Source organism: Cydia splendana, chromosome 9 (genome assembly GCF_910591565.1).
Source record: "Cydia splendana chromosome 9, ilCydSple1.2, whole genome shotgun sequence".
Classification (NCBI taxonomy): domain Eukaryota; kingdom Metazoa; phylum Arthropoda; class Insecta; order Lepidoptera; family Tortricidae; genus Cydia; species Cydia splendana.
In genome coordinates, this window is record NC_085968.1 from 2,158,350 (window position 1) to 2,181,801 (window position 23,452).

Below are 23,452 nucleotides of genomic sequence, written 5' to 3' on the forward strand. Positions count from 1 at the left end.
AACTCACGTATTTTTAGTCGCTTAAGTTTATCGCTTAGTTAGTTAGGTACCCTACTTATGATGAAAGTTGATGGTGTGGTCGAATGACTCACGCTAGACCGGGCTGGGGCCGGCCCGGAGCTTCCGGCGCTTCGTTTTCTATGGAAACCACGTGATCACCGATCAGCCGTCATAGAAAAGGACATGTCGACGCCTCGGTCCGGGCCCGGCCCGGTCTAGCGTGAGCACAGACCACCTCAACTAGTCTGTGAGCGTGATAGTCAAACTTTATACCTACATTAATAAATTTTCTTTACTTTTTGTTTTTGACAGGGAGAAGAGCGCGAGCCCTAATAATAGGAGCCTGGCTGATCAGCTTTCTATTTTGCATTCCAATGCTTATCCTATTCGATGAAGACAAAATACAAGGTAATATATTTTTCACCTCAGCAGCTCGAACAAGGGTACTTTGCTTCTTAAAAACAGTGAGCAAAATGCGATTTTGCTCACTGAGTCATTTTGTCTCACTCAGTGAGCAAAATCGCATTTTGCTCACTGATTGTGTCTCACTCAGTGAGCAAAATGCGATTTTGCTCACTGAGTGAGACAAAATGACATTCAAGTGACCTTTATAGTAATTTCAACATGCGGGGTCTAATACAAGTTCGATATACTTGGGTTCTATTATCTCTGTCCCTCTAGGTATGTTCTCACTGCTTAGGGTGAAAAATTTTGTGTACTACACGAGATCAAAGTTATTTACATCTCGTGCGCTTTTGAATCCCTTACTACGCTCAAGATTCTAAATTAGATTCACTCGCTACGCTCGTGAATCTATTATAGAATCTTTCGCTTGCACGGGACTCAAAATAAGCACTCGAAGAAATATCACACTTTGATCTCTTGTTGTACAAATAACTATATTTCATTGATAAGTATCTATTTATTATAATTCTAAATACCGTGAGTCACTGACAGTGTCAAAACTAACGTACTGCCCGATTCGAACTTTAAGATACGTCAATTAATAGAACGATATGGATTAGATGTGTCAGTGTCAAAAGTGACGTTTTTGTTTGAAGAAGCTTCACATTTGACACTGACATATCCATATCGTTTCTAGATCTATTAATTGACGTATCTTAAAGTTCGAATCGGGCCGATATTACCTACGCTAACGTCTACGTAATTTACTTTCTATACATCTCGCTCGCACTAATATGCGAGTATGAGCGAGATGCATAGAAAGTTACGTTCTCATAACGTTTATGTCAAGTGCCAAACTGGTGGTAGCCACACTGGTTTAAAATATGTAAGTATCATAAACCAATTCTAGTGTTTTTCAACCTTTTTCAAGACCCGTGATCCCCCTTCGTATAAAAAAAATCACGACCCCTAGGCTTAAGGGGCCCACTGATTAACAGTCCGCCGGACGGTATCGGCCTGTCAGTTGTTCGGAACTATCAAAATTTTGTTCTAACTGACAGGCCGATACCATCCGGGAACTGTTAAACAGTGGGCCCCTTTAAGGTTTTCGCAATACGCCAGGAAGTCGCGGCCTACAGATTGAAAACATGGTCATAATATATAAAATTTAACTAATCTTCATAAATTGGCTCCGAAAATGACGACGATGTTTAAAATATAGGAAAAATCGATCTAACTTTTAATATCTTGTGAAAAGTCGTTTATCTGACATTTGGGGCATTATCTATGAAAAAGGACCTTATTGTCGATGGCGCTTACGCCGCACAGGGTCGCGCGGCATTGTATTTATAATGGCGTAAAGGCCGTCGAAAATTAGGTCCCTTTTCATAGATAACGTCACATTTATTAATATAGCAATTTTGCTTAATGAATTAATCATTTTTAATCATATATGATTAAAACCATACTCGCATTCAAGAGCCAGCCTAGCCTGAATATAAAGAAGCCTGAATATGCATATGAGCATTACTTACCATTTAATTAAACCAGAAACTGTCGCGAGCGGAATTCGATTAAAAATAAACTCAAGTTGATTTGATATCGAAACAATTTCACAGAAATTGAAATTGAAATCGATTTGACATTATTATTCGCATCTAGCGCGCATCTACTCGTATACAATTATTTGCAGTATTACGAGTAGGTACATCAAGCGCGCATCTAGAGGTACATAATTATTCGAGGTACACCTAGCGTGCATCAATATAAATCAATATAAAATCTTGGATCGATAGAAAGTGTAAACAAAGCAATGTATATCCTAGAGTTAGATCAAACTCAATCATTATTAATGACAAATTTCTATGAAAATATGTCGTTTATCATGAGTTTAATGACACTCCCACACTGTTCTGCTCAACTCGGTATAAAGTTAGCTTAGACGTACTGTATTACTATTCACATTTACTTTAAATATTTGTTCATTATTCATTAAAAAAACTCATGACCGTACGTAATAATTATGTACCTATGTCAAAACTGGCTATTGTAGTTATGTACAATATTTGCTACATCATTTAATTTTTTTTGGTCCAGTACGAACGAGATGGATTATGATGCAATATCCTATCAAGTTAAAATTGTTAAATTTCGAACGCTGTCCTAGGCTTACTAATTAATCAACTACTCTTCCTGACGATGATAAATGTTACACGATTTTGAATCTCAAGTTCAAGAGCATAAAGAACATTGCAAGTCTAGGTAGGAAGACACCTGATTGTGAAAGTAATAATGGGCTGGTAGATCTGCAATTTTGTTTGGATGATGAATGAGGAGCCGAACCTTTGAGTATCCTTTAAGATTAATGAAGTTTTAAGCTCATAGATTTTCTCTCAAGCAGGCGTGGCTCACTTCGCAATTTCGTCGCGTCGCTACAAGTACATGCGGCCCACACCAATTTTGGTGTCTAGCAGTAGTGGTTGCCGCGCACCGCTACGGAACGCCTGCTCGCGCTTGCGCCTGCTTGCTGTCATATCTGTCGTAATAGACGCGTATTGTTAAAGAGTAAACCTTCTGAACCTAGTACTAATAACAGGGAAACGCACTAGGTCTTGAGTAAACGATTTATTCTTGGACTGTACGACAATGCTGAGACCAACGCTACCGTCCTTTTCGCGGGAATCCATCTTCACCGAGTGGGGCCGATGACATACGCTGTCAGTTAGGGCACGTTCAAAACCCCGCTAATAGTACTATTATTTATTCTGTGTCTCAAATTCAAGGAAGGCTCATAAAAACAATGCCCAATGGTCATATCAAGCTTTTGTAGGCACTAGAATATGGAGTTCTTCATGAGCACAACTACGATTTTTACTAACGTATAGAATCGGCATAGAGAACCATCAGTATTTTGGGCCATGAATTTGTGTATTACGTAGAAAAACCAAAAAATCTTTTTCCCTCAGGCACACTCCAATGCTGGTCCGGCATCAGCAAGCTCCAATGGCGGATATGGATGACCAGCGTCTTCGTCTCCCTCTTCGTGGCGCCAGCCCTCACGATATCCGCTTGCTACGGAGTCATCGTGATAACTATACGACAGAAGAGCAGAAGAGTGCTTGGGAAGAGAGCAAATGCCAGCAGACAAAGTAGGTTACAAACTTTCTTTGATTTTTCCGTTCTTCGCTTGCCACCTTTGGTGATGGACCATCATTGATGGCATTTTCATTTGGCAGAAGAGCAGATGAGTACTCAGCAGGACATAGTAGATCACAAGTTTTCTTTCTTTGCTCCATTTATTTCTTTCATTTCTGCTTTCATTCTTTTGTTTCTTATCTAGCGTGTTTTTGTAGATATTCCGGTGATATGGAGTCATGGTCATCATCAAAATTCAAAGTCAAATATTTTATTGCCATTCATGTGTACATTTGATACTTATTTATTTTATAGCTTAAAGCTAAGTTACAATCTCAACGTGAATGCCAACAAACGGCATGGGTAAATAGATCACAGGATTTTCTCATCATAAAGTGTCAACGAATTTTTATACAGACTAAAAATTTAGGAGAAGTTTTTGTCGATATTAGGTCAATACGGGTAAGTGTGGCTAGCCTTCAAAAATGTTAAGAATGTGAAACTCGCAATAAACACTAATCAAGTAATCAATGTGTAAACAACCTCAATGTAAAGGCCAGCCACACTTAAACCGCAGTCATTCTTACTCGTACCTGTAGATTATCAGAAATTAAGCTCGAATATCTCTAACTTTCCCTCCCCCCTCCTTCCTTTCCCTCTCGCGCATGAGAGGAGGCATGTCCCCAGCAGTAGGACGTATACATAGTACTACGTATAAGCTATTTTTTTTTATCCCTAACTTTCGGGTACAGAACTGACATTTTTCTTCGAGAGTATGACTCAACTCAATTATTTCCAAGAATACATCGTACGTAACTGGACCAAAATGTTTCTCAGGAAATCCGCAATGATTGGAATTACAGCTAATTTACGTTTACCCGCTCAACATCAAAGAATCGTAAAACTTCATGTAACCAATAACAATCTGTGTTCGGATACCAAAGATTGGAGTATGCAGTAAACATTGTAAGATACATAAACAAAAAATGGGAAAACAAGCACGTCATGCAATGAGGAAGAACTTTAAAAATAGTTGGGTGATTGTTTTATTTTAGAAAGCTTTATGGGTCACTCAAGTGAAACATGATATACCGAATGTACCGATGATGATGCAAAATAAATTCAAGCGATTTATAAAAGATGGAATGCCTTTCCTCGATAGCGGAAAAATTCGAGGTTTGTAAAAAATTAAAGGATATAAGACACAAACTAAATCTTCTCTCCATAAATTTTGGAAACAGAATAAACAACTTGTTTTGCTGCTTGTGTATGTCTCGATACAATGGCTTAGCGCAGATACTCTGAAGTTAAACTAATTTTACGATTTAACTTACGTATTTTAGTCAGAATGTGTGACATGTTTAAAAAGCCCACCAAAAAAACTTAAGTCTCCATTTACTAGATCTTTTTTTTTTCTAAATTTATGAGTTTTGGCATCGCCGCGTAGTATAACCTACTATATTTTAAATGCAATACTCTGAAATTCTCTCGTTTTCATCACCTCGCTAGTACAAAAACACCATAGGAATGGTTTGCCATTATTTCTCACAAAACTCCCATGCACTCATAGAAATTTTCCCCACGTCTCACCCACATAAAATCGCAGCTTCCTAATCTTCTCATATTTCACCGAGAACAGCCGTCAGCACGAGTCACGTTTCATTTAATTTTCTCTGATTCCAGTTTTAGTTTTTCTGCCCATCAATTTTGGGACCGTTGACATTACGAGTCGGGTGGGCTTTTAGCGCTGATATTTTCTTTTAATATTGCTTTGTGTTTGGACAGTGTGGTCAAATAATTGATAGAGGTCACTTTGGACTGTCATAATAGCAATTAATATTAAATGGCAACGACTGGAGGATATCAAATTAATTAAAGCTCTCTAATAGCTGTTTACAAAAAATATGTAAAACTGCAACGACAGCAAAATTAATTAGATTCCTATCAACATTTACTTCCTTGAAAAAAAGTACTTAAGTCTCGCATAGTACTCGTACGTCCTTAGAACAACTGTCATAAATTAATTACACAAACGGGTCTACCGCGATATAATATCCCGTTTTTTTTTCTAATCGCGGTAGACCCGTTTGTGTAATTAATATGTGTACAAAACGCGAGAGTTTAATGTGTTAAACTGTCATAAATTGTTACATTAATAATGATTAGTTGATTACTTACTTACCTATTATTGTGACCGCATACATATATTATTATATTTTTAAATAAATATAATGACTAGATAATACGACTTGACAATGTGCGAGGCATATAATTATAATAACTATTAACCTTTTAACCGCCATATAATTTATCATCGAGCGTGCTCCGGTGCTTTCAATCCGGAGGTCGCGGGTTCAAATCCTGGCTCGTACCAATGAGTTTTTCGGAACTTATGTACGAAATATCATTTGATATTTACCATCTGCATACATCCGCGAAGAAATTCAAAAGGTGTATGTGAAGTCCCCAATCCGCATTGGGCCAGCGTGGGTACTATAGCCCAAGCCCTCTTGCGAGTGAGAGGAGGCCTGTACCCAGCAGTGGGATGTATATAGGCTGAATGATGATGATGATGATGATGTGCTCGTGTCGCTGGTGGTGGTACGAAGTTACACGAAGTTTTGTCTTATTTATCAAACCGCGGCGAAATAAGCCCCATTTTGTATGTCTTATATCAGGGTGTACCCTTGTTTTGCCGACAAACTTTTCATCGAATATTATTTCATCGACAACGATTCATCGAAACGTTAGTACTAGTAATATTGTTTGGCGTTATTTTGTTTCATATACTATTTATTTAAATTTTTCTTACTACGTAGAAATACTATTCTACGAATATTACTTGATCGCTAATTCGTTTCAAATTATTTTAATTGGCACAACTACTAAACATTGCAATTAGGCGTCACAAACCCGGTTTCACTGAAATCGAAAAAACCGGAAAAACCGGGTTTACAGCCAATTGCAAAAACCGGGTTTTAACTTTGATAAAACCGGTGTACTTTCGTTTGGGCCAAATACCTTTCGCCAAATTTCACTTCCCAAGAAACTTATCGCAATAGTTTCATTTCCCAAAGGAACCTTTAGCAAAGTTACACTTCGAATATAATTTATTTGGTCAAATTATCATTTGGCAAGATTTTACTTTGTCAAATGTTATTAGGACAAAAACTTATTTAGCAAACGTTTTGGTTGGACTGGAGCAAAGGGGGGGGGCAGATTTTTTTTGACAAAGTGGTGTCACTATGACACTATTTTTAAATGATTGTAATGTGTAGTTCACGTCAAAATAAGCATCTTTGATTGAAAAATATTATCTCAAAAATAAAAAATGGCCGAGTTAGACGCCTCCAAAGATTGATGTTTTAAAGGGAGCTGGGACTTGGAAATTTTTCATCGAGAGTGGTGTCATTATGACATATATTTTAAATGATTGTAACGTATAGAACACGTCAAAATAGGATACTTTTAATTGGAAAACTCTTTTCTAAAATTTAAAATGGCGGAGATAGAGCGTTTAACACAACACTCTTTAAAGGCAGGTCGGTGTAGGTACGACGACGAGCGAAGCGAGGAGGAGTGTTAGGTAGAACTGCGACCTTACAGTGCGCGAGCCGAGCGATCGAAGCGAGTGTGCCGCGGCAGCGGCCGGCGATGCGCCAGAACCGACTTTTTATAATAAAGTCCCAGCTCCCTTTATGCAAGTAAGTTATGCTTAATAATATAATGATGCATTTGACTAAATAATACTTGATAAAATGAAACTTGTCCAAGTAATTTTTTGCTAAACAATAACTTGCCAAAAAAGACTATTGCTAACTGAAAAATTGCGATAAGTTGTTTTGCCAAACATTTTTTGGGAAATGATAATTTGGGAAACATAGTTTGGGATGTGATACTTTGGGAAACGTTTTTGGCCCATTCGTTAGTAAACCGATAAAACCGGCTATTTCGAGTTTTTCGATTTTACAGTTTTATATACATAGTTTAATTATTTTGATGAGCAACAAGCACTTCAGAGTTTACTATTATATTTAGAACAATACAATATATTATAAGTACGCACTAATTGTATAGGTATGTATGTGTTTTGTAAATAAACAGCTATTTTCACTAAACGCTCATTGATGGACACCTCGGTCTTGGAAGTGCTGGGGCACAAACGCCACCGAGAGAAATAGTCATCTTATAGATATTAGGACCTGGGTCCTAATATCTTTTAATTAAATTCCATAAAAAGTAAGACAATGTTGCCACTTTTTACTAGCGCGTCTTGTATTTATGTAAAAATAAGTAAATAAAAGTACTTTTTTAAAGCGTAGGAGTAAAATTACCAATAAATAAATTAACTTAGCGTGTTTATTTATAAAAAGGGATTTACTATTTTACAAACAAATTATTGCAGTGGCAACATTGTCTTACTTTTTTTGGAATCTAATTACGATTTTCAGTTTAGTTTGTCCCATTTCCAAGCTGTCCTCTTGTGTCACAAGGGTCAGGTCATCGGTATAAGCAAACACCCGCGAGACGGTGTTAGGCGGGATAAGACTCAACCATCGGTATTTTCAGACCTATGACAAATAATACCGGGCGGTGTTGAGAATGTGGGAAATCCGCTAGCACGTACTGCTCGGCAGCCACTGGGGTACCGTCTATTGCTTTTGTTGTGAAGATTGGATCCGGGTTGTGGTCACTTCTCCATCGAGCTCCTTTGATCGTTCCTTTGCCTTTGTTAGAAACGGCTAAAAAAGTGTTGTTCCTATATGCCCAGTCCATGATCGCCTCCCCGCTGGCATCAGATTTCCTATATCTCCAGCTGGTATGGTAGCTATTCAAGTCACAAATGTAAAGGGATGGATGTTCCAAGTAAGGAAGGCGTGGAGTAGGCCAGCAGCTACGTGGAGGCTTATATGTTTCAATTATCCTCGTTTCGGCGATTTGAATAATCGTGGTGGCGATGTTGTTGCCGTCGATGTTATTTGAAATCACGTTGACCAGGGCAGTAAGAGAAGACTGGGCGTATGTTGTAGTATGTTAATGCCGCTACTAAATAAAATCTTGGTATATTACCTCGTTTAGCGAGCTGGGCATCATCAGCGGTGTGTGTTTCCAGAAGGAGGACTGTGTCAACACCATTGTCATGAAATTTTTTCCTTAGGCATTCCGTTTTAGAATTGCTTTAAATACTTTATTGATGAAATTTGATGGTCTTGGTAAAAATAAAGTAAATAGGTAATATTAAAGCATTGATCCTAAAAATACTTGCTTATTGTACAAATTAAAACGTAAAATCGAAATCACCGAACCAAACCGGAATTCCGGTTTTACTGTTTCACAAAAACCGAAAAACCGGTTTTCTAAAATACGCACGGTTTTGTGACCCCTAATTGCAATTCATTTGTTCGACGTATTACTTTAATACGTTTTTATATGTTGTACTACACATTTATACATTTTTCTATTGTAAGAATTTTATATTTAGGTTAGGTTAGAACTGCGACCCCACACAGAAACGAACGGCTATCAAAGTCGGTTTAGGTTAGGTTAGAACTGCGACCCCACACAGAAACGAACGGCTTTCAAAGTAGGTTTAGGTTAGGTTAGAACTGCGACCCCACACAGAACCGAACGGTTTTTAAAGTAGGTTTAGGTTAGGTTAGAATTGCGACCCCACACAGAAACGAACGGCTTTCAAAGTAGGTTTAGATTAGGTTAGAACTGCGACCCCACACAGAAACGAACAGCTTTCAAAGTAGGTTTAGGTTAGGTTAAAACTGCGACCCCACACAGAAACGAACGGCTTTTAAAGTAGGTTTAGGTTAGGTTAGAATTGCGACCCCGCACAGAAACGAACGGCTTTCAAAGTAGGTTTAGGTTAGGTTAGAACTGCAACCCACACAGAAACAAACGGCTTTCAAAGTAGGTTTAGGTTAGGTTAGAACTGCGACCCCACACAGAAACGAACGGCTTTTAAAGTAAGTTTAGGTTAGGTTAGAATTGCGACCCCGCACAGAAACGAACGGCTTTCAAAGTAGGTTTAGGTTAGGTTAGAACTGCAACCCACACAGAAACAAACGGCTTTCAAAGTAGGTTTAGGTTAGGTTAGAACTGCGACCCCACACAGAAACGAACGGCTATCAAAGTAGGTTTAGATTAGGTTAGAACTGCGACCCCACACAGAAACGAACGGCTTTTAAAGTAGGTTTATGTTAGGTTAGAATTGCGTCCCCACACAGAAACGAACAGCTTTCAAAGTAGGTTTAGGTTAGGTTAAAACTGCGACCCCACACAGAAACGAACGGCTTTTAAAGTAGGTTTAGGTTAGGTTAGAATTGCGACCCCGCACAGAAACGAACGGCTTTCAAAGTAGGTTTAGGTTAGGTTAGAACTGCAACCCACACAGAAACAAACGGCTTTCAAAGTAGGTTTAGGTTAGGTTAGAACTGCGACCCCACACAGAAACGAACGGCTATCAAAGTAGGTTTAGATTAGGTTAGAACTGCGACCCCACACAGAAACGGACGGCTTTCAAACTAGGTTTAGGTTAGGTTAGAACTGCGACCCCACACAGAAACGAACGGCTTTCAAAGTAGGTTTAGGTTAGGTTAGAACTGCGACCCTACACATAAATGAACGGCTTTCAAAGTAGGTTTAGGTTAGGTTAGAACTGCGACCCTACACATAAATGAACGGCTTTCAAAGTAGGTTTAGGTTAGGTTAGAACTGCGACCCTACACATAAATGGACGGCTTTCAAATTAGGTTTAGGTTAGGTTAGAACTGCGACCCTACACATAAATGAACGGCTTAAATTATTGTTACCAACCTATTTATAATTTACCCAAAATGAAAATGGCAGCCTTGTAAAATTATATCTTCAAAATTAGAGCGCAAACTTAAAATTGCCGCTTTCTCTAAATTATGTATGTCCAGAAAAACAATTTTATATCTTAAACTACCCACATAGCTATAATCGCGCTGAGTGAGCCAACTGACGTGACTGCTTTTAGTTTCGATAACGAAATATTACAAATTGAAATAATTTTACACGTGATAAATTTTATTAAATACAATCCCAAATGAAATAAGAAAACCCGTAAAGAAATACCACGATATAAACTATATGCAAAATAACTCAAGTACCAATTAAAAATTCCCGATTTAAATTTACTAGTATCGATTCTTCGACGCAATAACTTGTCGATGAAATGAAAATACTTGAAACGTTGTCTTCGAAATAACATTCGATGAAATGTCTGTCGGCAATTCAAGGGTAAACCCTTATATCAGTCTACGGCGGTTAAAAGGTTAATACCTATGGTACATCTTTTATATTTTCTAGCTATAGGTACTTACGTTCTAAGTAACTTATTTGAATAATTAACTATACTGATAGAACACGAAACAATCCGCACTCCACTATGCAAACAAATATTAGTTTTCTTCGCAAAGCTGTCACGACTCTGTTTGTTTTCCATTTGTCTGACATTTGAACCCTCTTAGTATGCAAATAACAAATATATACAAACGTATTTACGTTTCATCTGATTTATGCAATGCTCTTTAATTACTTTCGGACGTTAAGAAAACCGTTAAATTTAAAGAATTTGTAGGTAATGACTTTTGTCGTGTACTAATAGATTTTTCTAAATAACATTTATTTTATATTAATTTAAACTTTAAAGATTGTATACATTATTATTAAACGAAATGGAGACTTAAACGCGTTTCTAATATTCAGATAAGTAATTATCTATCACTTTATTGCTAACATCCAAATGTTTTTGCAGTAATTAACAGTGCATGAAAGACCGAAACATTCCTTGCTACTAGGGTTTGCAATCCGGATCCGAAATGTATGAAATTATCCAGATCTGGATCCGGATCCGCGGATCTTCCCATACATTTCGGATCCGTCGTGCAAACCCTACTTGCTACTTAACTGTCACAAGACAAATTCTACCCATATCTCAATGTTTAGGTAATTAATCATTATTGTAAGAGAAATATAAGATTGCGTAACGATGATCTACTAGGTACGAGTATGTAACTATTGTTTCCATGGTTCATTAGATGATTAGATTAGATTAGATTTATTTATTTCACAACATAATATGATTACAGTACAATTACATTGATGTTAATTTATAAGAATCTATATTGTGATCGTCAGAAATAAATTTAAATAATAGCAAGATAATCCAAATAAATTAATTTCATTAATAATATACATAATATGAAAAATTTCACCTGAGAAGGATCGTCAAATAATAACAATAATAAACAAAGACAATGTCAAGAATAGGTATGCGAATATAAATTATACAGTTATGTCAAAAAATTCACTTATTGAATTATAATGGGTTGTCCAATAAAAGTTTCTCAATCGACGCTTGAATGCTGTATCGGATGTTTCCGTCCTTATTTCTGCAGGTAATCGCTCATAATAAGTCGGACCGATAACACGCGGGTTCTTAGCTGCAAGTGCCATGCGACGTGGAACTGTTCGTAATAGACCTGTACGGTTACCATCAGTTTGTCACTGACATAAACGCCGTCGAGAACGTAATTTACTTTCTATACATCCCGTTTGCACTAATATGCGAGTGCGAGCGAGATGTATAGAAAGTAAATTACGTTCTCGACGGCGTTTATGTCAGAGACAAACTGATGGTAACCGTACTATAGTTCTACCAATAGTGTAGTAGTGTAGTGTAGTGTAGTTCTAATGTTTATACCAGATACCTCAACGCGTTTAAACAAAGATAAGTTATTTCTAACGTACATAATAATTTCCAATAAATATAATGAGTAGTGTGTCATTATTTTATCGATGGGTGCCTCGAGCGCATTATGGTCAGTCATTTTATTGAACCCATTGTAACAAACATGCTCTTACTTTTATTATTTATCTGTTTCGAGCATGACATACTCACCATGACATACTTTTCAAACTACCCGCACTTGGTCTTGAATCTTGATTCGCTATTACGCTTGGATTGTCTATTGACCACAAACATCATCATCATCATTGGCCACAGCATCTTTGCAGATAATAGTTGCAGCGACTAAAGAAGGTATTTTGAGGAGGTAGTCTACAGCCTACACCGACTGCGATGACTGTATAGACCAATGGCCGATCGGCATTTCTTGCCGCATCGATCACAGACGTGTCTTGACTCCTGGGGTGGTCCAGCAGCTCTGCGATTATGCCTATCACTACAGTAGAAGATAGTAGTAAAGACATGCCATGTTCTGACACAACAGTGCAAATTTCATACGAACAAGTGCTCCCTTTTTCGCTCCGATGTGTACTTCCTACTTTACGAGCCGTGTCGAGTTAGGGTACGGTCACCAAGCCACTTACGTATGTGGGTCATGCACTGACCGGGTAAAAATCAAAGTTGCTCCTTTTCCCGAAAGTTGGGGATAGGATTCAATTTTGCCTTTGAAGTGTAAATATCGCGCTTAATTATTGGGTTGGGGATGATAGCTAATGGAGTGGACTGTAAATATAATGACTAATGAGATGATGGAAACGCGTTATACTCGTATAATTAAGTATTTTAATAAACGATATTAGAGTCTGGCTAGCCAGAAATTGTTGACAGATATTTCGTTGTTGTATCACCAATTGTCTATGATTTAAAAAAAGCTAAAAGTCAGTTGTCAATTTATGTCATTCATTCAAATTGTTTGCGGTTTATAAGGGGTTTATTTTAAATAATATTCATAATGTCTATACTGAGTGAGGTTCGCAAACTATTATTTAAGCTCGTGAATAATTACGACAATGTGCGAAGTCGACGTGTAGCGTTGTATAACAAAAAACTGCAATGTTTACAACTCCTAAACAAATGTAAACAAATTAGGAGGTTGGTGCTCTATAAATATTTTGATACTTAGCATTTAGCATATTTGGCGTAGTACTTATCTATTTTTTTTGGTGATGGTTTAATATTACGGTATTATCGAGCTAGGACTTATTTACACTACATTTCATTTTTCGCCTTTTTACAATGGTATATGATGAGAAAGTGTTAACATATGTGTTTATCGTTGACTGTACTTTACATAGTGGTAGAAATTATGTGAGCTGACTTTGAGTGCACGTCAACGTATATTTAACTTATATCCTTATGTACCTTACGTGTGCACAGAAAATCAAAAATATTTTCTAGTATCAAAACTATAATTCCTACTACACAAAGTGTGACCAGCCCAAGATTTTTTGAATTTCCCGCCAAACATTTGTGTAATATTTCAGTAGCCAGACTCTAAGTACAAGGATGTATTTGTAACACGGTGACAGGCAGACTCCGTTGACATAATCAATCAAAAGGTAATAAGAAAATAGTATATATTCCAAAGAGGTCGCGCGCCAGCCAGTCGCCAACTGGGGGGTTTTAAAAAAAAATGGTACCATTTACTTTTTTTCGTAATATGTACCTACAACTTTTGGGTTATTTAGACTCAGAATTACGAGTACTTGAGACAAAGAAAAAAAGCGTCCCCGGTTTTTCATAAAAAAATTGTCGTCAGTTTTTTGACGGTCTATACAAAATATACAAAATGTGAAAATGCGTCACAAAACTGAAAATTTTTTGGAACAACAATTTTTTGATTCTGAGTAGAAATAACTTATAAGTTGATGGATACACTTTTAAGTGAAAATGCCTATTTGTGCATATTGAATAATGTGACACGAGAAAATTTTATCGTGTATTGTAAAGCCTTTGAAAACCGTTACGTTTAATGTTTTTTTTTCAGATAGCGATGACTTGGATTCCCGCCGCGCGAGCAGCCGCGGCATCATCCCAAAAGCAAAGATCAAAACTGTCAAAATGACGTTCGTCATCGTGTTCGGTAAGTGGAAAGAGACACTGACAGATAACGTTACATCTGTACTGCCTAGAGATGGGTAGTGAGTAAATACTCACGGGTAAATACCGAGTAAATACTCAGTATTTACTCAATATACCCGTATTTACTCGTTTAGACCCAAATTGGTGGGTATAAACTATTTAGAGAGCTGAAAGGGGCATATAAATTTGAAATATAGGTGTATTTTGTAAGCCGCTACTGGATTAAGTACTCAAAATTGTAAGAAATGTATTTTTAAGAGGGGCACTCCATACATGTAACTAATTGTCACAAAAAAAATATCAGGCTCCAATTTCACCACGGTGACAGGTGCGACAATTGTAAAACATCACTTTTGCTGACGTCACAGGCATCCATGGGCTACGGTTACCGCTTACCATCGGGCGGGCCGTATTCCTGTTTGCCACCATCATTGTTTTATTAAAAAATCTTTATTATATCGGAAAAAAACAGATATTTCTCTTGCTAAGTTTATGACAATTGTCACGAGAAACACTACAATTGTCACGAAATTCCGACATATAACTCATTACCTGTCAAGAATTACCTACAATTCTTCTAAATCTTGACAATTGTCAGAAACTTCGCAAAAGAAATATCTGTTTTTTTCCGATATAATAAAGTTTTTTTAAATAATACAATGATGGTGGCAAACAGGAATACGGCCCACCCGATGGTAAGTGGTAACCGTAGCCCATGGATGCCTGTGACGTCAGCAACAGTGATTTTACAATTGTCGCACCTGTCACCGTGGTGAAATTGGGGCCAGGTATCATCAACATGTTGCACATCATTAAATGGGTCTTTAAAAATAACTGGAATGTTTCCAAGACTTTTTTGGATAAATTTAATATTTTTGGAAAAAAACCGTTTCGAAAGGCCAAAATAATGTTTATCTCTCTATAACTTTCGAACCAAAGCTCAGAAAAAATATGAAAACATGTCGGGAGATTAGCCGTATAATAGAGTACAAAAAACAATATTTTGAACATGATAGGTTGAGCCATTTTTGAGTTTTCTTTAAAAAAAAAACCTTAATAAAAGGTCGTAAGTGCCGCGTGAACACGCACTTTTGCGCGACATGCAGTTATCTAGAACATCGATAGAATTTAAGTACCATATTTTAAAGTAAATACTTTCTTATTTAAAACAAAATTGTTAACTATGCATTATCACAATTTGCCTCTTACTGATAATTATCTTTTTTTTCAGAAATTAAGCGTCCTATATGCTTTTTATTTTATAGATATTGTTAATACACGTTAGCACTCTTCAATGAATAACAATTTAGTTCATAAATCTCACTTTTTTAATATTTTATAAGCAATCGTTTTTACCCACCTAAATGAGTAAATACGGGTATTTATCGGGTGCTTTGAGTAAATACCGAGTAAATACTCAGTATTTACTCACCCCTACCCATCTCTAGTACTGCTGGCCTAGCCAAGGTTACAATCGCTATCGCTTCGACAACGAAAAGCATTATGTCTCTCTATCACTCTTCCATATTAGTGTGACAGTGACAGTTGGTAGCGACCAGTGGTTGGTTTCGATCGCTACGGAGCGTAAGCGATTGGCATCTTGGCTACGCGGCCTGTAGGGCTAAGATGGTCGGATTTTGTCATCTGTCATCATGCCTGTCACGTTCTAACAATTATGTAAGTGCAAAAGTGACGCATGACATGACAAGTGATAAAAATGGGATCATGATATCATGGCTTTTGTCGCATTAAATATAGACACAGCCCTCTGTTGATGTTTCAAACCATTAGTCTACGAGTAGTAACGTGGGAGGCATCTTATACCTTTCTAAAGGCACAGTTAGATGTCAAATAAATGTCACTTTGTTGTGTCCTAGCAAACTCCTTATTTGCCCAACTGTCAGGTTCACTAATGTAAGTTAGACAGTTCTTTTTATGATATAGCGTGTAGGGTGGCAAAACAAGAACGGTAACTTTTTAGTAAGAAAAAAGTAATAATTTAAGGGAAAGACTATTATGTTAGAAAAGCGAGTTTTTGAAAAATTTTGTATATTTTTGGACTCTGGTTGTACCACGTAGAGTGCAAAAATGTACTAATTGTTTTCAAGAACTCTCTTATCTATCTATAAATATTTATCTATGGAAGTAAAATTTAAATTGTCGTTGTAAAATATAGGTAGGTATTCGCCTTAAAACTGTTTGTTTATTTAACATGTTTCACTGATCTGTTTGCGTCAATAAAACATAAAATTTTCCTATATTTCTTAAAATCTCGTCTCTTGCCAACTTTACTGACAAGCTTTTAGCCCGCAGTGAAATGTCTTTCCTTGATTTAAAATTCGCTGACCAAAAACAAGAGCGTGCCAAGGTAAAATTAGTATTTGGTATATATAACTTTCCTATAGAACTACATGGAATAAAATACCATTTAGCCATAGGCAAAGGAGTACTAGTAGAGGCATGAAAATACAAGTACGGATGTAGTGCATAATTGTTTTCCTTCGTATTTTCTCGAAAACATTCGTATTTGTCATGCTTCTTCAGTCAACGTCAGTACTTTTTGTACCGAGACTGACTGAAATAGCAAGAGACGTTCGTAAGTTTCCGTGAAAATACGAAGGAAAATAATTATGCACTACATAAACACAAACTAAAACTATCTATCTAATACTCTTCTTCCTCGCGTTATCCCGGCATTTTGCCACGGCTCATGGGAGCCTGGGCTCCGCTTGACAACTAAACCCATGATTTGACGTAGGCGCTCGTTTTTACAAAAGCGACTGCCATCTGATCTTCCAACCCAGAGGTGAAACTAGGCCTTATTGGGATTAGTCCGGTTTCCTCACGACGTTTTCCTTCACCGAAAAGCGACTGGCAAATATCAAATGATATTATTTCGTACATAAGTTCCGAAAAACTCATTGGTACGAGCCGGGGTTTGAACCCGCGACCTCCGGATTGAAAGTCGCACGCTCTTACCGCTAGGCCACCAGCGCTTCTAAAACTATCTATGTATACTTAAACTATAACTCATGAACAAACCTAAGTATAAGAAGTTTACTAAGTATAACGCGCTTTTCAAGTATACGTCAAATTACCGTCAAATGTTTCTTATTAAAAATATTACCTAGTAATTATATACAAGGTGGGGCCCAAAATACTTTAACCATATATTTCTGAGGCCACAAAAGTAAATAAAACAACGGGTTGCACTCCGGGAGTGCCGGCAGAAGTGAAAACTCAATGACATAGTAACAGTTTTTCGATCAGGTCACGTGTCCGTCTTACGAATTTTCAATCTGTCGAATCTGTCGGTCACGTGACCTGTCGCGAGTTTAACATTTTTTTCCCCATCACAAAAAGTGCATAGTGCCGCTAAAGAAGTTTTCACTTCAAAATGTTATCAGAGTTTTGGTCAAATTGTTCTTAACTCTGAAACTAGACGAAATTCAAAGTTTAATAGGACATTTTTAGTCTTTAAATATGACCAATTGATCAGCAATAAGTATTGCTATGTGTATTTCAAAGTACGCTTTTAAAATCTTTCGGGTTCCTCGTGGGCACGTTGCATAATTGTAGGTTTGGCATGGATAAATTATACGGAATTTAAGACCTGCACGAAGATTAATGACTACAGAGATTTATTACGACCTGTCATAATCGAAGTCAATAATCCGTACGAGGGCTCTTTTATAATAGCATCTGGAGGAATATGATTAATTGAATATCGTAAGGTAAGGTGGGGTAAGACTATCACCGGGGTAAGACTATCGCTTGTATGGAATCCTGAAACTGTTTGTCTTGCTCGAGCAAAATAAACTATGTTAGTCTTACCCCACCTTACCTTACAATATAAAGTTAAACATTTTTTAATGTATACTTAACAATACTTTTAAATTTAACTTTAACGTTTTCTTGTCTACCCACTTTTTACAGGTAGCTTTGTTTTAACCCTTTCATTTCAGCATAAAACATTATCATTTATGTAGTAGACCATTAAAAATTGGTTAATTACCCGTTATGAAAAAATAAAAATATAATTATAATGATGATGATATTGATCATAATGATGGTTGATGATGATGATCGTAAAAATAATATTCTTTTTTTATGCGACAAAGCTGTGAACGTCGCCACCATATGGTAAATATCAAATCAGAAACGTTATACGTAAAGCTACAAGAGCTTTCGCATAAACACGTCCACTAATGTCGTGACATGTTGTTGAACATGATTCTGCACGATAGGACATGTCACATAAAATGTTCTAACACTGACAGATGACAAATATCCTGTTTCAACTGGAAAATGTGAAACATTTGCCACAATAAAGTGATTTGTGAAACGCTTTTGAACAGGAGAGCTCGAAAGACGGATAATATGAATTTGTAACAATCTAAACGATTGAACTGACAAAATATTGTAGGCGTTGTTAATTTGAAATCCTTAAGAGCCAACAGGAGTGGTCATTCCTCCATACAAACGTAGTCCTCGTTTTCCTCCGTGGTTTTTGAAGCTAGAGCAATGATTTTTTCAACACAGATTAATATTGTCAATATCTGTGTCGGACCGTTTTGCTTTTTTTGATATTTTTGTTTTTTAAGGCGCTAGAGCCCTTCAAAAACGGCCAAAATGGCCTAATAGACTATGCCGCAATGAGAGGCGTGGTATTCAAAACTGATATCAATTAGCCAAAAAAGCAAAACGGTCCGACACAGATAATTTCATAATCATTTAGATTTCCAAATTTGGTTACGATTGGTTAAGTTTTGGGGGAGGAAAAAGAGGACTACGAAACCTCGATTTTTGTCATTTTTACGCAGGATTTTTCGCCTCAGCTGCAGTTGTCCCTATCGCACTAATTTTAGGGGCGGAGTCAAGTTTCTAAATACGTACACAGCCAGAAAAGTGATGGGCAATAGTCGACATTTAATGTCGATAATCTAGTGATGTAAGAAGTTATCGATAAACCGTCTTGTGTGAAAATATGTAGATCCTAAGATACAAGGGGTTTTGGGTTGAGAGTAGGGAACACATTTTTGTAGTTATGATATACAATCTATTATGAACTTTTTGATTCTAATATTTCAAATTAGAAATCAAAATCAAAAATATTTTATTGCATGCTTAAAATGGGTTAACAAAATTTTTAGGTACCTACAGGCACGCTTCGTAATTGTCGAGCAATTTAGGGTCCTAGCTGAATTGGTTGTTCCATACTTACTCGTGCTCTATGGAATGTCCAATTTAGCTAGAACCCTAAATGGCTCAACAATCACGGAGCGTGACAGTACAAATGATTCATGTTCTGTATATCCTGCCCTACAATGGCGTTAATATTTGGTTGTCATGTCTATACTTCGTTTTTAAGCATTATTGAAAAAAAAAAAAGTAAATACTAATATTAACCACTAAGTACATAACTATTACAAAAAAAGCTAATAAATAATTATACGATTGCATGCTTAAAAAAGACACGTCACCTTCACTCTAATGCTAAACAAACGAAGAATAAGAACTAACAGCGATAAGACCGCCTGTTGCTACCTTTATCTACATTGTAAATCGGTTTTAGGGTTCCGTACCCAAAGGGTAAAACACGGGACCCTATTACTAAGATTCCGCTGTCCGTCCGTCCGTCTGTATCTCTGTATCTCACGAACCGTGATATCTAGACAGTTGAAATTTTCACAAATGATTTATTTCTGTTGCCGCTATAACAACAAATACTAAAAACAGGATAAAATAAAAATTTTAGTGGGGCCTCCCATACAACAAACGTGATTTTTGACCGAAGTTAAGCAACGTCGGGCGGGGTCAGTACTTGGATGGGTGACCGTTTTTATAAATAATGGTACGGAACCCTTCGTGTGCGAGTCCGACTAGCACTTCGCCGGTTTTTTTTTAATTTGTTTTTATGTTTGTGGTGTAATAAAGAATATTTTAGAGTCAGACCAAGAAAAGTCTACAGCAATTTTGATAGCACACGCAGTGCAAGTGTTATTTATATGTCATAATTTCATAGAAGCGACGTTTGAAATAATACTTGCACTGCGTGTTCTATCAAAATCGCTATAGATTTTTCTTGGCCTAACTCTACTTTAAATTACAAAGTAAGGCCTAAATTATAAAATCCCATCAATGTTTTTTTTTTTGTGTTTATTAAACTTGATATTTTGTCTATAGTATTAGCGGACATGGCCTCAAAATTTAAACCCGCTTAAGAATCGGGCCTTATTTCGTGCATTATATACAATACTACCCATTTTTGTGTAGTCATTATTTATACTATAGAAGCATTGTTTGAGTAGCCAATTATTTAAACAGTATTTTTTTAAAGGGCAACGGTGGCAATATTTTAAGGTCTGGATAATAAGATACAGATCTTAATAAGGATATCAATGTAAGTGAATGTTACCATGACTACCAAACAAACAAATGTGATAGAATTTACCAGCTGGCATTGTAACATTCAGACAGTTACCTATGTACCTAATCTGAAATATGAATAAATTAGTAATATTTTAAACAGGAAAGTAAACCGAATTTTGGCCTTTTGCTGGACACAATCACAATAGTAATTTGTTTTACAAGAGGGCAAAGTTTATCGCCACCGGTTGATGCATTTGCAGCACCAATCATCATCAACTGCATAATCGACGTTTGATATGACTATTGAATCCGAGCTTTTTGATCATGAATCATGATAAAACAAAATTTTAGAAGGTCGCAGAATAGTGGATTTAAAATATTTATTTTCTGTGATCTCAAATATCAGGCACGATCATACAAATTGTACATTTGCTGATCTTGCCTTTGTCATTGAAAGACGTAAGGGTTTACACAGAGAATATATATTTAAGTGTAATATGTGCAAAAAAAAGGAAACGATACACTCTGAAGACCCAAAAAGAAAATGTTAGTAAATACTGCTCCTCCCCATGGTTACTTGGTTCCTTATTCAACCTACCTGAAATTAAACGAGTAGGTTAGTAAATTATATCATTTTACATTATAAAGTTAAATGTTTAGGTATCTCAATCACTTACTCACTGGTGGACATGGACGCAAAATTTTTGCCCATCTACTTATACTATCTTATAAAAAATGAAATTTTGAAAGTTAGCACGCTTAAAGCAGGGACCGTATAACCGGTTTTATTAAATACCTGTATAAAAACTGTCAAACGAATACCGGTTGAAATGTTATACCTATATTCGCATTAGAGGTATTGCTGTCATTCCGTTTTTGTCTTTATCGCTATTTGTACACTAATTGACATAATGAAATACCGGTATTCATTAATACCTCAATAATAACAGGTATTCAGTATACCGGTAATGGTTTTCGTATTTAATACCGGTATTCATTGCACTTGATCAAAGAGTAACCAAAAACTTTGCGACAAGAGGTTAAAGTTGTTGTTAAGTCCTCATGCCAAAGACATATGTAACTTACTATCTATTCTTTTTGCCACGAGCGTAGCAAGTGGTTCGAAATCTGTAAAATTCAGCGTTGCGACCGTTTCAAGGCACGAGGTTAATGAATGAATTAATGAAAATAATTAATCCCAGAAAACATTTCCATATGAAATATGAGCGCCGCGCCGCCAAAATTTTCGCGCCGCCGCCACCGCCAAAATTCTGCGCTATCGGTGTGGCATCGGCGTGACCTTGTTAGATACTAGAGTCTGTCTAAGCTAACTTTGCACCGATTTGAACAGAACAAAGTGAGGGAGTGTTATTATAATATAAACGTCATATTTTCATAGAACTTTGACATTAACGATGATATTTACACACGTTGTCGTTGCAAATGCTATGCAGATTAGTTTGATCGGGAATTTATTGCTTTTATATAACGTGCTAACAAATTAGGTACCGATATTTTAAGAGATGGTACTTTATATAAAAACAATTAACTTTAAATAGAAATCAAGAAAACTTTTCATATCATATTTTTGTTTTATTTACCGAACAAAAATATAAATTAAAATTATATCTAAAAATAATCATTACGTGCATTTAACCACATAAAGAAAAAAATACATAGAGTGCTCACTCAGAAAAGTCTAATGCTCAACAACTTTCAGCGAATATTAAACAAGGATTAACTGGAACTTTATTTTCAACTCCTTCTGCTTTAATATAGTAGTAGTAGCAGTAAAACACTTTATTGTACAAAAATCAAAACAAAACAGGAAAAATAACATTCGTCATTAGTATAAAGGCGAACTTATGCCTTTAAGGGATCTCTTCCAGTTAACTTTTGAGCAATATTAGTTGTAAATAGTTGTTCAATACAATTTTTGAGACATTTTTGAAATTAATATTCTTTTTAGGGTTCCGTATTTCGTACCAATATCAAGTTGATATCAACTGCAAAAAAGTTTCTTGAAGGGGTTTTTATAGGCTTTTAATATCGTACATTTAAGTCACATTCACTCATTGATTCATTCATACTATTTTTGCGATTAGTAGGTGGTCTGTGCGAGCAGTGTGTGTAATCATTCACCTCTCCTGGCGATACGTACATATAATAACTATTATATTTGACTATAGCTACCCGCACTGACTTCGCACGGATTACACAAAACCTTAACAAATTGTACACCTAAACTAAAGCTTCCTCAAAAATCTTTCTATTGATAGCTGAAATCCGCATGAAAATCAGTTGAGTAGGTTTTGATTCGAGTTCATCGTGAACATACATTCATATAGTTACAGACAGACGCGGCGGGGGACTTTGTTTTATAAAGTGTAGTGAATTAGTGATAGATTCAATTAACAGTAACCTCACAATATAAAGAGATGTTCATTATGCTGCTTATCTACAGTTAATGCCATGAAAAACTTTTTTCCTACCATAATTCAATAAATTAAATGAAATTAAATTAAATGAATTAAGGTTTGAATTCTCTTCGCATAAACCAAGTTTTTAAGGCTACGCCGCCGATTCGCCGCCACCGCCAAAAAAAAAATAGGTATGTCAAATATGTTTGATGTTGCCAGTCGGTGTAAATAAAAAGATACGCCGCATAATGAAAAG

General features: G+C 36.4%; 1 protein-coding gene across 1 annotated transcript in view; it reads left to right on the plus strand.

Moving 5' to 3' along the window:
• The window catches only part of LOC134793407 (cardioacceleratory peptide receptor-like), a 54,608-nt gene that overhangs the window by 15,439 nt on the left and 15,717 nt on the right, over nucleotides 1–23,452 (plus strand). The window contains exons 5-7 of the mRNA XM_063764982.1: nucleotides 313–408; nucleotides 3,372–3,554; nucleotides 14,310–14,405. Coding sequence (XP_063621052.1) covers nucleotides 313–408; nucleotides 3,372–3,554; nucleotides 14,310–14,405 — 375 coding nt within the window. The remainder of the gene's footprint in view (nucleotides 1–312; nucleotides 409–3,371; nucleotides 3,555–14,309; nucleotides 14,406–23,452) is intronic.